The sequence below is a fragment of the Phacochoerus africanus genome, chromosome 2 (genome assembly GCF_016906955.1).
Source record: "Phacochoerus africanus isolate WHEZ1 chromosome 2, ROS_Pafr_v1, whole genome shotgun sequence".
Lineage (NCBI taxonomy): Eukaryota > Metazoa > Chordata > Mammalia > Artiodactyla > Suidae > Phacochoerus > Phacochoerus africanus.
In genome coordinates, this window is record NC_062545.1 from 89,903,398 (window position 1) to 89,919,351 (window position 15,954).

Genomic DNA, 15,954 nt, shown 5'->3' on the forward strand with positions numbered 1-15,954 from the left:
CACCTACATACTTAAAAATCAGACTTGATGATATTTAGTCACACATAAGCCTGGCTGAAGAATAATATGGCCATTTAATCCTTCCTGCATTTTCATGGTTGATATCTGTTCCAAGTTTACTACAGAATCTCTTCTTTTCAGAAGCTGTGAGACTGGCCATTCTCTATGTAGCTTTTTCTTCATAAATGCTTTGCTCAAAAGAGCCAGCTGTGTGTCAGCAAGGTCCCTCTATTACCCTTAACAATAAATTATGCTTTAAACACTATTCAAATATTCTTTTTCTCTTATCTACATCCCCAAATCACCATTTAATAAACTAACAAAAAAAATTCTTTTTCTTCCCAGCTCTCATAACAGTCTCCTCTAGAAGAGAAGCTGCAATTATGGGTTTTTGTTGTTTTCTTTCCTTTTGAAAGAGAAAATAATTTTACATAATATACAGCTTTATAGATTGTCAGAATATATATGAGTCGCTACATATAAGTTGTTTGTTTTGATACTTCAAAAAAATCACACTGAATTCAAATTATTATTGCTTAAAATATGGTTTTACTATTACTTTTCATTCATAATACCTCAAACAAAAATACACCCGCTAAAAGCATATTTAACATCCTAAGAAGTGCACAAATCATATGCATTTAAGTGCTTCCCCCGTCTCTGGAGTTATTAAAATAGTAAAATGAAGGTGCAATTTACTGATTATTTAGACTTGTTATAAAGACGTCAATGACAGAGTAAGGTAGTTGCAAAACTGACTTCTGATTTTTTTAAAAAAATGTATTCATTTTAACACTTTCAATTCGCTCTGGAACTTCAAAACTGGAAGTTAAAATGTTATTGATTTGTATTATGTGGTAATGGATCAGATCCTGCTGAAGTTAAAAGGTTACTGATTCATGTCCATGTGGTAATGGACCAGATCCTGCTGGGAAGGTACAGTTCCTTGGTGGCTCAACTCTTACATCAGTTTGGAAAATGTGTGCCACAGTGCACAGGGGCCACCTGGTGCTACACTCTTCCTAGTGTCCTCTGTCCCTTTCCACCAGTCAGGGGCAGCACCAGCCTTGGAGTGGGGGGGACTTCAAAATGTCCCTTTTGTTGTGATGACAGGAAGGATTCTCCTGCTGAGACTGAACTGGTGGGGCCATCGATTAGCAGAACTACCAACAAGGCACAGTCACATGCAAAATGCCAATGGCATCCCCACTGAGAAATGCCAGTTTAGAGGAACACTGTTTTGGGGGGTTTGTTTGTTTACCTTTTTCTATGTTAAGATGGCATGAGGGCAGAGTGACATTTCTTGTACAGAAAGTTACAAGGAAAGAATAGGTTACTCATACATAACAGGTTCTGGTCCCAATAAAGAAAAGTAATTTTAAAAATATGATTTTGAGGTGACACTTATTTCCCCAAATTATACTGCACTAACCTACTCAAAATTTCTGACATTTCTTTCGCCATTTGCTCCCTATAAGAAAAATGATAATACAATATAAGTACACAAATGACAACTACATACATTACTTAAAAGCTCTAAAAGCATAATTAAAATCTGTATTTTCAATAGTATTATTGATTTACTAACCACACACTATCATTTTACTTTGTAAAGGTCAATAATATACTTTACAACACACATAGCCATAAAATACAGGAAAAAAATTCTGTTTAAATCCAGTTCCAGTTATTTGAACTTCATTTTTGCAGTAGAAACTTTTAGATAAAATGTCATGAGAGCCACCCTTCTGTGATATTTTTATGTATAGAATATAATCAGCATGTTCTAAATGTTGGCTTGGCAGGACATAGATTCTATACCAGGATTTTTGCACTGGGGTTGCTTAGTAAATATTAATTAGACAAGGCATAATGATGGTAAACCAAACTGATCTATTTTACAGTGTCAGGGTTTAAATAAGAGTCTGATGTACTCACAGCTCTAAAATTAGAAATCAAAGCATGCCTTAAAAAATTCAAATGTAACAAGCACTTGTTAAATTAAAGATCAGAAGTGTTCTGACCTTCCAAGGATAAGTATTTCCCAAAGGCAAAAACTTACTTTTCTTTTATTACCTAGGAGAGTGTAACTTTTCTCAAAATTTGCTTAATTCTGTGGAATAGAATGTTCATTTCATCACATTCATCAACTTCATCAGTATTTTATTTTCCTGTCCTTTGCTCTCTTCCTCCATGATCACTTTCTCTCTCAATCTAGTCATCAGACTCCGGTAACCTCAAAAATCTTATAAATGAGTAAAAACCAAAAGAAAATGATATGGCTATGTTTGCCTCGGGGCTCAGTTTTCTGGATGCCTGCCAAGATCTGGGACCCTGGCTATAAAGGAGCAGTGCACTCTTTCCTTCCTCATGAGGAACTCTGGCTAAGATTTGGTGCCAAAAGGGGTCCATCCAAGCAAGCAAAGTCAGAGAAAAAAATAATCTTTCAAAACTAATGATCAAGGACAAAAAAAAAAAAGTGAAAAACACAAATATAATCAAACAGAATTAACCTAACCAGAACCTTCTAACTTTCTATGTATTTTCCCAAAACAGATTTCAAGGGACTCCATGGTCTTTCAAAGTTCTTTGCTCCACAGTCTGTCCATCATTTGGAGATTTCCTATGCAGACTCCCCTACATTACCCCTGATGGCCAACCCTACTGATTCACTATCCCACTGGCTCTCGGTGCCACGCCATATATTCTGGATAGAAATGGCTCCTGCACCTAGATGTTCCTTTCCTTCTGATTTTTCCCAACTATATGCAAATGCTCACAATTTCACCTTGGGCATCAGGTGGTTACTAGTCAAGCTCAAATGGTAACTAGGAAGCAGAAGGTGCAATGGCACCCACTTGGAGATATTTTCAAAACTTCTGGTGCACTGTGCTAGCAAGATGCTGTGAGAAGACACTGCCGGCATCTGATGAGGTGAGGGGTCAGGGATGCCAAGGGTCCTGTTTGAGAGCTACCCCATGTCCTGTGCAACTTTAACATGTCCCCCAGACATACAGAGGTGAGACATACATAGACATATAGTTCTACAGGCGAAAACAGTTCTATATGTAAAACAACCATTGTTTTTGTTTTTTTGCATAGTTTTAATATTTACAGACTTTTTCTAGGAATTTCTCCACTATTGCATAATGGAGAGGAGATCATACACAACCCTGTTCAGGACTTTACAAAGGATTGTTGACAACTTCATGTCATTTAATTGACCGATGCAACATTCTTATACCAATTTGCATTTGCAGCTGTTGCATTCATGGTGAGTCTATGTATGTATAAAAACATCTGAGTACTTGACTATGCTTTCCTGCAGCTGTGAATAAGCACTTTTATGTTAAAATAAATATAATAAATAAATATAGATTACCTTTCTTTTACTTGTATTGTTTAGAGAGAATTATTAATGTAGGTTACATTGTTTATAAACATCTGTTATTGGTACTGAAGTCTGACAGAGTTGAGAACCATTGCTACAAAAGATACAGTTAAAGTCCTAAAAGCTGTTGAAATTCAGATTTTAAATATATTTCAAAATTTTATACATATAAAAACACATGCAAAATTATTTATGCATATAAAATATAATTTATATGTATATCTCAAATGTTACTTAGATTCTCTCTATGTGGGGAGATTTTTATAACAATAATATACACTAGCACCAAAATTAGCATTACATGTATTACTTGAGATTATGAGCTATTTTAGATATTAGTCGAACGAACTATCATTTATACTGAAAACTAAGCTATGACTCAAATACTTTAAATATTTTATTCTTATCTATATTCCCACATCTACTTCTACAGACAAAAAGTATAATTAAGAACACAAAACAAAATGAGTGTTAAAGTTTAAACAAAATTAGCAACCACAAAGAAAGAAACCAAATCTAAACTACTGTGACTCAGCACCAAACAAGAGCTAAAAGCAAAATAATGGTGACGATGATGATTCAAATTTACTTCAATAAGGAAAATAATTCTCCTAAAAAGTATCCATAATCTACTAAAAAAGGGGAAAAAAAGGTTATATGATTAAATCAAATGTTTAAAGCGGAAATGACATACGGTGTCATTTTGGGTCCTGCTCCATCAATTCTGTAAAAAGAATACATACATTTTAGTCAACACCACAACCAATTCTGAACTGTGAAAATCTGGATGGTGCCAAATTTGTGTTTCAATGACTTTGCTCATTGATTTTAAAAAACATTGCTATCTTTATCTTACATATGATTCAGAGTTTTAATGTTTTTAAATTTTCATTACAATGATTAGAAAAGAATAAAGGCATTCTGTGAAAATTAAAGAATAAATGTATTACATCTGGATTTAAAAATTATTCATGTGAGGTTTGTGCGTTTTTAGTAGAATCTGGGTTTTACTTTATAGCGTTAGGTAATATGAAATCACTGCTTTGCATTAAGTATCATATGTGTAATTGATTGAGATCATATTTTAAAATATATTACATATATGGGAAACAATTCTTACTTAGAAGTTACTGGATGGGAATCCAAGCTGGAAAAGTAACTTGAAATTGTTTATTGCAGTAGAATCTATCTACGTTTTGGGGGTTGGTTTTTTTTTTTTTTTTGTCTTTGTCTTTTTAGGGCTGCACCCACAGAATATGGAGGTTCCCAGGCTAGGGGTCAAATCAGAGCTATTGCTGCTGGCCTACACCAGAGCCACAGCAATGCCAGATCCAAGTTGCATCTACAACCTACACCACAGCTCATGGCAATGCTGGATCCTTAACCCACTGAGTGAGGCCAGGGATTGAACCCACAACCTCAAGGTTCCTAGTGGATTCGTTTCTGCTGTGCCACGACAGGAACTCCTACATATCTTTTTTTACTGTATCACAGAACCCCCAAAATTTTCATGCTATATATTAAGACACAGTTACTTAGAGAGGTTCTCACTCATAAATTTGTTAGGTATTAACAAGGGTAACACAGGAGTTTCCATTGTGCCTCAGCGGGTAACAAACCCAACTAGTATCCACAAGGAGGCTCGATCCTGGCCTTACTCAGTGGGTTAAGGATCTGGCATGGCCGTGAGCTATTGGTGTAGGTTGCAGATGTGGCTCAGATCCTGCGTTGCTGTGCCTGAGGTGTAGGCCAGCGGCTACAGCTCTGATTCGACCCTTAGACTGGGATCCTCCATATGCCGCAGGTGCAACCCTAAAAACACACACGCGCGCACACATACACACAAACAAAAAAACAACAACAAAAAACAAGGGTAACATAAACATTCAAAAACATTTAGTTGCAGCCCATGAGTAAGATAAAATGTTTGATACATGGAAAAGCTATAGAGAATATCATCCATGATGAAGGTTCATGCTTGTAGAATAGAGCATAAAATACCCAGGAGGTTATTTCAGAAGGAAAAGAGTTCACCCTCAGGTCAAGCTTCCTGGAAGAGGGTTGACAGAAAGGACATGAAAGGGCATTTCAGAGAGGAGACCACCCCTAAGGCTGTCCTATGGGAGAACTAAAACTAACTCTTTTGCCTTTCAAGTCATAACTGTTTGAGCATTTCCAAATTACTTGGTAATGATCCCATTATGTAGTTAGTTGTGTTTAACTTAAATCAAAAGCAACTCACCCCTGGGTTAAAGGTCCTAAATGCTCCACTCTTTCTCTGAGACCACTCTCCTTGGAAGAAGTGCATCTTCCTGAAGATAAGGAGGAGTCTGCATATGATCCAGTATCTTATAAATATTACATGGAATGACACTGGACAGAGTGAAATATTTCAAATGCTTAAACAGAGTTAAGCCATAAATACTAACAATTACTCCATTAATGAGTCTCTTATTAACAAGCTGCAGTGATAATAAAGTCAGCTTTGTCAAGTGCAGGACTTTATATCTCGACAGCTGTTTAGTTTGCTGGGAGCCTGGCTCAGCCCACAAGTCAGTTAGACACAAAGGCTCCAGCCATGCCAACAACATAGGAGGAGGGGACATGGCAGCCAAGCTAAATCCTCAGTTACTAAAGCCACAGTCTGGCAAAATATTTTAATTATAATGACATGCTAATTAAAGTACTAAGCCCAAGAGCTTAACCATGATGATAACACATAGGCCTATTTCACTTATTTAAATGTAACTTTCACGTACAATTCAGACTCCAGAGCTCCCTGATAAAATCATTTATTAGAAAAAGTGTGAAAGCAACTTAAACTACCTTTTCCTTCCCTTTGTCTTCAGCTAATCTAATCTAATCACCACCTTGTGATGGGAACCAAGGTTTTTTTCCTTTTGCAAGGAAATAGCAACATCTAGTGGTGGCGTTTTAACTATTTTGTCACAAACACTGCTCTGACCTGAAAATCATACACCTCCCTGCCCCCAATATACATCCAACATAGATACCAACACACAAAGGATCCACCACAAACTAGTTTTGCTTTGTTTATACAAATAAATAATTTAAAAATAGCTGATGTTTTTACAATCTGTATTTTTTTTTAAAAATGAATCTTTTATAGTAAAACCTTCCTGCAACTTTTAATAAGAACTTCCATTATTCCTCCACATTCCATACTATTTAGAGGTAATTCAGAAACCTGAGGGGCCAAAATATTTCAATGTGATTAAGCTTCCTCCTTGGAAAGAGAGAGCTACTAAATCATAGGGGGCTGGGGAGAGGGTGTCTATATGTACGTAAAATTTCTCAAGGGTTAGAGTGTATGATACATTAAAAATTTGCACTAAGTAAATGATCAATCCCAACCTCAAATATATTAAACTATATTACAACATATTCACTGATTTTTACACGCATATTTAACAGCAGATATCTAGAAATTATTCATCTACTTTTCATACAACACTGATAATTTTGGAGTAAAACTTAAGATATCTTCTTAAAGCACTCATTAACTGAAATATCACTTTTAATTTTCCATAGTTCAGCAGTTGGAGGAAATCAGTAGTTTCATTTACTTGGGTGGAGAAGTGAATATAAACAAGTTTTAAACAGCAAATATACCAGGCACTAGAAAACAGGACTTCATCCTACCCCTTCTACACTGAACTGAGAGGCCACAGGTAAAGACGCCCGTCCCTGGTCCCGCCCCGCCCCACCTGCCCCGCAGTACCTGCGCAGCCCAGGGTCAGCCTGCGCCTCGTCACTGATGAGCTCTGCCTCGCTCTGGGCGATTCGCAGGGCCAGCTCCCGGTCCCGGCGCTCCTGCTCCAGAACTGCCTGCTGCTGGGACTCCTCCTCCCGCTGTCGGGCCAGCTGTGCCTCCACCTCAGCCTAACAAGGACAGAAGGTCATGGCACCCAGGCCTCTCCCTTGGGTACCTGATCATCCCCGCCACCAAGTAAAACTGTTCCATACACATTTTTTTTTTCTTTTTACTAAGAAATAATACTGTTTAACCAGAAATCCTTTCTATTCTCTTCTATATTATTCCAAAGGCTTCTTTCCCCAAACCAAGTGTTCTATTCTACCGCTAAAGTGCGAGTACCCCAAACATCACCCACGTATCTAGGGTGTCACATTAGCATAGACACCTGCACAACAGATGCCAGGACTGTACTGTGCTGGTTGTGCGCAGGGTAAATTAGAAAACCAAGACAGTCATTTCCTCCTGGCCCAGGTTAAGGATCCCGTGTTGTCACCGCAGCAGATGGGGTGACCGCTGTGGCTCAGTTTGTTCCCTGGCCAGGGAATTACCATATGCTGCAGGTGCTGCCAAAAAGAAAAAAAGAAAGAAAGAAGGAAAGCCAAGACTAACAGTCACTCAAATATCACTTGCTCTCAAGATGTGGACTTCTTTAAAAATAGGGGTGGAGAGAATATCTTAATCCTAACCTATTAATATTGGTGTCCACAAAGTTGTAACATTCTAAAACACAATTATGTTTTAACCAAATGTTGACCTGACGTTCCCTAATGATTAATAAAAAAAAGAGCTAATACTGTTATAAATACTTTAACATGTGTTAACTCATTTAATGCTCACAACTATTACTCATCTTCATTCCAGAGAGAGAAAACTATGGCTCACAGTCACTCACATGACTCATGCAGTGTCACAATTTCTGTTAGCAAGAGACCCTGAATTTGAACTCGCTTCCATAGCTCCAAAGTCTCTTCCCCTAAACACTTCAGAAACTGCTTTTCTTGTCTCTGGGATAAACCAATGACAATTTATCTAACAAGTCAGGACCTCATTTTCATTTTTTAATAATTTTGTAGATTCTATTTTGATAGAAATTCTGTCTGACTGCCTAGTAAGTTACAAACCTGAATACGTTTTTCATCATCTTCCCTTTTCTTTCTCTCTTCTTCTTCTTGTTTTCTCTTTGCTTCCATCTCAAGTTTCCTAACAACAACAACAACAACAAAAAACCTCTTTAAAAATGTAACAAAAAAGAAGGAATCCTTCAGAAGAAAATTAACTATTAATAAACAAAGGTTACAGGAGTTCCCCTTGTGGTTCAGCAGTTAACAAATCTGACTAGCATCTATGAGGAGGCAGGTTCAACCCCTGGCCTTACTCAGTAGGTTAAGGATCCGGTGTTGCCATGAGCTGTGGTGTAGATTGAAAACATGACTCAGATCCCGCACTGCTGTGGCTGTGATGTAGGCCAGCAGCTAGAGCTCCGATTGGACCCCTAGCCTGGGAACCTCCATACGTCCAGGGTTCGGCCCTAAAAAGCAAAACAACAACAACAAATAAAGGTTACAAAATGGAAAGTCAAATTAACCTCCTAGCTACATACACGATCAACTTACTTTAAAAAATACAATCTAACTCTCCTGACAGTAATTATTATGAAAGAGAACAAATACAATTGTATTCTATACCCTTTAATATCTCTACATTAATTTGGTTACAAAGCCTTCTTTGTAAGGTTGTGATTACATTGTTTCCCTTTACTCTTTCTACAATTAGATAACTTTTTTTTTTTTTTTTTTTGCTTTTTAGGGCTACACCCAGGGCATATGGAATTTCCCAGGCTAAGGGTCGAATTGGAGCCACAGCTGCTGGCCTACACCACAGCCACAGCAACACAGGATCCTGAGCCACATCTGTGACCTACACCACAGCTCATGGCAACACCGGATCCCCAACCCATTGAGCGAACACAGGGATCAAGCCCACATCCTCATGGGTACTAGTTAGGTTCGTTACTGCTGAGCCACGACTGGAATTCCTGGCAATCATGGTTTTATAAAGAAGTTAAGAAATCTTCAGGTGGAAGAGTTTAACCAAAATTCAGATTACAGTTAAAATCATTTTATGTTATTATTGTAAAATGAGGTTACTTTCTCCATTTTCTAACTTGAAAATTAGTATCTAAAAATAAAAATATGACGTTTAAAAATAAGAATATTCATTGACCACCATCGACAATGAAGAGGTCACTCTCCTGGTGGCTTCTAAATCAGGATACAACATAAATGCCTTACATCCGCCTTTCCTCCTCCTCCTTTCTTCGACGTTGTTCATCTTCTTCACGTCTTTTTCTTTCCTTTTCCATTTCTTCTTGAATACGCCTCAGCCTTTCTGCTTCCTCTTCTTGCTGCTTTTTTTTCTGTAATGCACTGAGGAGGACGGCTGAGCTTTTAACTAGCGCATCATATTCTTTCTGAATTTGTTCCCTTGTCATCATAGTAGACTGAAAGAAAGAAAACAATTGACATGTACTTAAAAAGCTTATCTCGGGAGTTCCCGTCGTGGCACAATGGTTAACGAATCCGACTAGGAACCATGAGGTTGCGGGTTCGGTCCCTGCCCTTGCTCAGTGGGTTAACGATCCGGCGTTGCTGTGAGCTGTGGTGTAGGTTGCAGACGCGGCTCAGATCCCGCGTTGCTGTGGCTCTGGCGTGGGCCGATGGCTACAGCTCCGATTCAACCCCTAGCCTGGGAACCTCCATATGCCGCGGAAGTGGCCCAAGAAATAGCAACAACAACAACAACAAAAAAGACAAAAGACAAAAAAAAAAAAAGCGTATCTCTTCTGTTCCGCAATAATGTGAACATACTGAACACTACTGAATTGTACATTTAAAAACAGTTAAGATGGTTAATTTAACAGTAGGTGTTTTTACAACTTACCAAAAAAAAAAAAAAAAGCATGCACACAGCAAAGACTGGACAAGCTGGTAAGCAATGAGCCCATGACCTTGGTTATACTGCTTAAACATTAAATACTATTCAAAAAACTTTAAAGTTATCTTTGTGCAAAAATATCTGTGTCCATTTCCTATCAAACAAGTAATCAAATATCTAAGGGGGCACTATGGACAAAGCAACATACTTCAGTTTTACATTATTTTTTAAGGACTGATTAGCTAATTTTGCCAGAATTTACTACTCTTTAAAAGTAATGTTCAAATAATACCTCAGGAATATTTAAGAAATTATCAAATGCTCCAAAACTGCTAAAGGATATTTCTAAATGAGTCTTCAAAAAATGTGGGTGGGTTAATTTTACTGATTAACACCACATAAACAGGTATATCTCTTGACAGATCTGTAAAACCAGCTAAAGTTATCCAAAACACTGTTGTTTTTCTCTTGACTTCTTTCTCCATTCTACTGCTAAGATTTATCATTGTCTACAGAAAATATCTGCAGAAGACATTATCAAAGGCTCACTTTAAAAATGCACTGAAGGAGTTCCCGTCGTGGCGCAATGGTTAACGAATCCGACTAGGAACCATGAGGTTGCGGGTTCGGTTCCTGCCCTTGCTCAGTGGGTTAACGATCCGGCGTTGCCGTGAGCTGTGGTGTAGGTTGCAGACGCGGCTTGGATCCCGTGTTGCTGTGGCTCTGGTGTAGGCCGGTGGCTACAGCTCCCATTGGACCCCTAGCCTGGGAACCTCCATATGCCGAGAGAGCGGCCCAAAGAAATAGCAAAAAAATAAAAAATAAAAAAAATAAAAATGCACTGAATTGTGAAAGGACATGAGAAAAACATTAAGGTCCTAAAATATAACAGAAGAATATATGTATAGACAGATGTTAACGAACAGGCATATAGAAAACATGTTCAATCCCACTGGTAATAAAATGAAAATCAAAACTAAAAAAGGCTTCCTTTTTTTCACCTAGAAAATATGAGGGAAAACTAATGGTTACTTCATAATAGTTAAGTATTATGATGTAGCCTATATGAAGATAATGCAGTAACAGGGATGAGGCAATAACATAATCATAGGAATACAAAATTAAGTGTACATTATGATGAGAACTACACAAAAATATGTGCATATAAAATAAGACTGAGGGGACTATGCAACAGTATAACAGGTGAATGTGCTAGTGTGGAGGTTAAGAATTCTGGGGTGATCTCCAAATTTCCAATTATATTGCATTTCTTTTATAATTTAAAAATTAGTTTCAGCAAGTAGAAACAAAATAATTTGCATTCATCCTCTCTCAGTCATGATTTTGCAAAAGCTTACCAACAGAGACTTTAGTTAGTACTTAGGGCAAATCTTTTTTTTTTTTTTTTGTCTTTTTGCCATTTCTTGGGCTGCTCCCGTGGCATATGGAGGTTCCCTGGCTAGGGGTCCAATCAGAGCCGTAGCCACCAGCCTACACCAGAGCCACAGCAACACGGGATCCGAGCCGCATCTGCAACCTACACCACAGCTCACGGCAAAGCCAGATCCCCAACCCACTGAGCAAGGCCAGGGACCGAACCCGCAACCTCATGGTTCCTAGTCGGATTCGTTAACCACTGCGCCACGACAGGAACTCCCCAAGGGCAAATCTTTTCTAGCAACAGATGAACTGCATAAAAATGGTCTTCTTTTTAATTTTTTTGCTATGAAAATATTCAAACATAGAGAATATAATGAGCATCATTCGCTATCACTGAGACTCAACATTTGTAACACGTGGTATCTTTTTTAAAAAAAGACATTTTCTATACAACTTCAATACCAATAACAAAAAGATATTAAATTATTTTTAAAAGTCACAGTCATTTGGATTAAAATTACGTACCTTAATTTTGGCCATTAAAGCATCAATAGAGATTTCAAGGTCCTTGACTTGTTTACTCATTTCCTGTTTTCCATCTTTCAGGGCACTTACTACTTCGTTAAATTTGTCAAGCCGCTTTTTCAGTGTGCCCACCTTAACAAGACCGTCAATGCTATAAAGATAATGGTTCATCAGAGTTTAATTTCACCTATCAATGCTACAGATTTTTCATTTTAATAAAATATGAAACATTGCTAAACAATATTTCACTTCTGTTTTCACATACATTATTTAATTTTCTCTTTTTTTTGATCTCTTGTTGAGGGTAAAAAAAATCATCAAATACGGATGTGAATGACATTAATATCTGTCAAAAAGTATTTAAGTCTTCTATATTTACAACGAAAATTGGAGAATTCAAAGTATAGAGAATTTAAAAGAGTAATCTCCTTGAAAAAAGTGTTAAAGATTAACAGTTATTCAGACTTCCAAGGTCTAAATTAATGATAAAAGACTAAAATAAGAAATAAAGATTAAATTTATAGTGACAAAATATAATTCCTACAGATAATCTTGAAAATTATGGTCAAAACATCAATGAGAGGTTTTTAAAAATAATGTCAACTTGACATGTATCAATAAACTCTAGTCACTAAAATAATCAGAATAAAATAGCTTCTTTCAACCATTTACTTCAACTTTTCATTGTGTTTGCATTTTTGTAAGCTACTTCAATCCTTTTATAGAATGAGGCAAGTAATGAACTAATGAAATAATTAGTTAACTAATACAAAAAAACTCATAAATAACAGACTAATACAACTTTCTTCAAAGAACATAAGAAAAAAGAAAACTCTGTGAGTATCCAAACTGCTCTTTGGTATGACTTCACACCATTTAATGTTAAGGTAAATAGGTTGTGCTATTCATCTTACCGAGGTTTGTGTCTCCTTTTGCAAAGCCACATTCGAATAGTTTTCTGCATTTTAATGCAGGCTTCAGCTCGATATTTTATTTTGTTTTTCACTGTTTGAAGAGGAAAATATAATGATAGAAAATTATTTGGTTGAAATCAGACATGAAGTATCTTTAAAAAAACCACTCATTTCCACAATGCAATTGTAAAGTAATATACAATTTTGATGATTATACCAGAAATAAAATCAGCCATCTTAGCATTTCTTTAATTCCTTATACTTCTTAAAATAAAAAGCACCTCATGAATACTGCTAGATGTAACATTTTATTTTATTTCATTTTTGTCTTTTTAGGGCCACATCCACAGCCATGTTCCCAGGCGAGGGGTCGAATCAGAGCTACAGCTGCTGGCCTACACCACAGCCACAGCAACACTGGATCCTTAACCCACTGAGCAAGGCCAGGGATCAAACCCGAGTCCTCATGGATGCTAGCTGGGTTTGTTAACCACTGAGCCACACTGGGAACTCCCAGATGTAACATTTTAAATGTATTATTTCCTTATTATGCTACACTAATGCTTCCCAAACTCTCCTAGGCAATATCGGTCCATGAAATGTGAACAAGTGTGTCTTGTAAATAGGATTCACTTGTCAAATGAACTTAGGAGAAGCTATGTGCTATATCTCCTTTTGGAGATTCACAATGAACATATAGTGTGAGGTCTCTAAAAATCCTATAACAAAGGATTCTATTGAACTTCAGATACCCAGAATATCCCACACTGATCTGATTTTCAAATATTTCTTTCAGAGGTTCCCCATTAACATCCTACAAAGATTGTGCCTAATTACTGACTTGAACTACAAAACACAGTCCACAAGCGAATGCTATAGTAGTGATAACTTTAATATCATATGTTTGCCATCATAATGCAATGTTTAAAGCTAAAGGCATTTAACTATAGTGACAGATATGTGCATAATTCACTTGCGAAGGGATAGGATAAGAGTTTCTGTTATCTTTCCTCTTTGTTACAGTTTTGTTTTTGTCTATAGCACAATTGAACATCAAAAGACCTCATGATTGCATGCATATTGCTTGCATGATTCTTTTTTATTAGGTCAAAGGAATATTTTTTAAATTAATATGCAGCAGCTTAGTGAATCCTTTTCACGTGCCTAGCTCTGTTCTGTGGAGAATATGTGGATGAGGGGGCAATTACAAATTTAGCAAACCAATAGCTCCCTACTACAGGTTTGCCAGAGACCCTCAGGTATCCTAAATATTTTGTCCCTCATCCTTGTTGTGGGTCAAAGATAATTAGTTGTTACAACATCCTAAGACTTTAGACTTTGTCCCATATTAATGGGAAGTCTTAAAGGCTTTTTGTTAGAGACTCTGGGAAGATAAGTCTAGGAAGTCAGAAAAATCAGTTTGGGAGCCACTGAAGTTAAGATTCAAAGGAGAGGAGCCTCACTAAGACAGTGGCAATAAACAGCAAAGAATGTATGGTGTTTGGAGAGAAAATCAACAGTTTGTTGACTGGCAAGATTTCAGGGACAAAAAAGAGACAATCACAGTTCTGAAATTTTTAGCGTGTGTTCTGGTGGTGCCTTGCAGGTGGAAAGAAAAGTTTTGGCTTAAGTCTGAGAGTCTGGGCTATGGTGTGGGGATGGGAGAGAAGAGAGAAGGAGGGGGAGAGAGGGAGAGGGGGAAAAATCAAGATAGTGAGTTCTGTTTTTTTAGGACATGATAAAATTAATTATCCTATAATACATGCAATTAAAGAAGATAAGTATCTTACACACAAAAAAAATTAAAAACTGTCCACAAGTACTAATTGATCATCTACTACATATAAGATGTTACAAGAGGAACCAGGGACACAGGGAATAAGCAACACAGTCTCTGTTGTCCAGCACTCAGCACTGAGGTAAAATTTTAACATTCCATAGACAAATTCATTTCCAAAGTAATTCCAGATCTTGGTGTGAAAAAAAACACCTACATTTAATGACTGAGAGCGAGCACCACTGAACTTTCTTCCAGCGACTGCAGATAAGCCAGTGATTGACTCTCTTAACCAGCTCTGCTAAGTGGTCAGGGTCGGACTTCATAATCTGATCAAATTCTGCAAACTAGGAAATAAAATAATTGACTTTCAGTATCAAAAGACAGATGTGTTTAAACATAGAGAGAGGTACAAAATAACTAGAACTCAAATCCAAAATCTAACTTTCTAGAAGTGGTCACAAGCCCATGAACAGACACGTCTCAGTGGGTACATAGCAAACCCTAACCCATTCAGCTGTATTTTGCTGCCTTTCTTTTCCTTTATCCAGGACCTTTTCTTTTGAGGGTTCAGGGGTGGGAGGAGTTATTCATTGCTATTTAGCAGACTCAATAATAAAAGTAGAAAAAAAATCTTTTTTTTTTTTTTCTTTTTATAGCCACACCTGCAGCATATGGAAGTTCCTGGGCTAGGGGTCGAATCAGAGCTGCAACTGAGGCCTATGCCTTAGTCACAGCAACACTGGATCCTTAATCCACAGAGTGAGGCCAGGGATTGAACCCACATCCTCACAGAGACAACATAGGGTTGTTAACCCACTGAGCCATGACAGGAACACTGAAAAAAATCTTAAATGACAATTACAGATGCCTGGCAAAAAGGTTAAACGGAGAAAAGAATGAAAAAAGGGCTACTATCTCTCTGATTTGGCTCATCCGTAACCTCAGATAACTATACAAGTGAAGGTCAGCTTTATAAAATCAGGTACCACCAAAACTCTTACGACCCTCCCAACTCACATCCTTAATATGTTGAGATAAGAAATTGCTACTAAGACACACGCAACACAAATAAAACATCTATTAGGTTACTGAATAATAAAATACATTATTTCCACAATTTACTACCAATTTACATATTAATTTCTTTTTTTTTTTTTGTCTTTTTGCTATTTCTTTGGGCCGCTTCCGAGGCATATGGAGGTTCCCAGGCTAGGGGTCTAATCGGAGCTGTAGCCACTGGCCTACGCCAGAG

The 15,954-nt window shown here is 37.3% G+C and overlaps 1 protein-coding gene across 7 annotated transcripts in view; it reads right to left on the reverse strand.

Moving 5' to 3' along the window:
* The window catches only part of MYO6 (myosin VI), a 146,609-nt gene that overhangs the window by 13,455 nt on the left and 117,200 nt on the right, over nt 1-15,954 (reverse strand). For 3 of the 7 annotated variants that reach the window (XM_047763637.1, XM_047763621.1, XM_047763628.1), the window contains 9 exons: nt 14,917-15,046; nt 12,923-13,013; nt 12,009-12,159; nt 9,461-9,669; nt 8,291-8,369; nt 7,134-7,294; nt 4,512-4,538; nt 4,086-4,115; nt 1,433-1,471 (listed from right to left, as the gene is read on the reverse strand). In XM_047763637.1, the coding sequence (XP_047619593.1) occupies nt 1,433-1,471; nt 4,086-4,115; nt 4,512-4,538; nt 7,134-7,294; nt 8,291-8,369; nt 9,461-9,669; nt 12,009-12,159; nt 12,923-13,013; nt 14,917-15,046 (917 nt within the window). The remainder of the gene's footprint in view (nt 1-1,432; nt 1,472-4,085; nt 4,116-4,511; nt 4,539-7,133; nt 7,295-8,290; nt 8,370-9,460; nt 9,670-12,008; nt 12,160-12,922; nt 13,014-14,916; nt 15,047-15,954) is intronic. The other 4 variants (XM_047763661.1, XM_047763668.1, XM_047763644.1 and 1 more) reach the window with 3 other exon arrangements.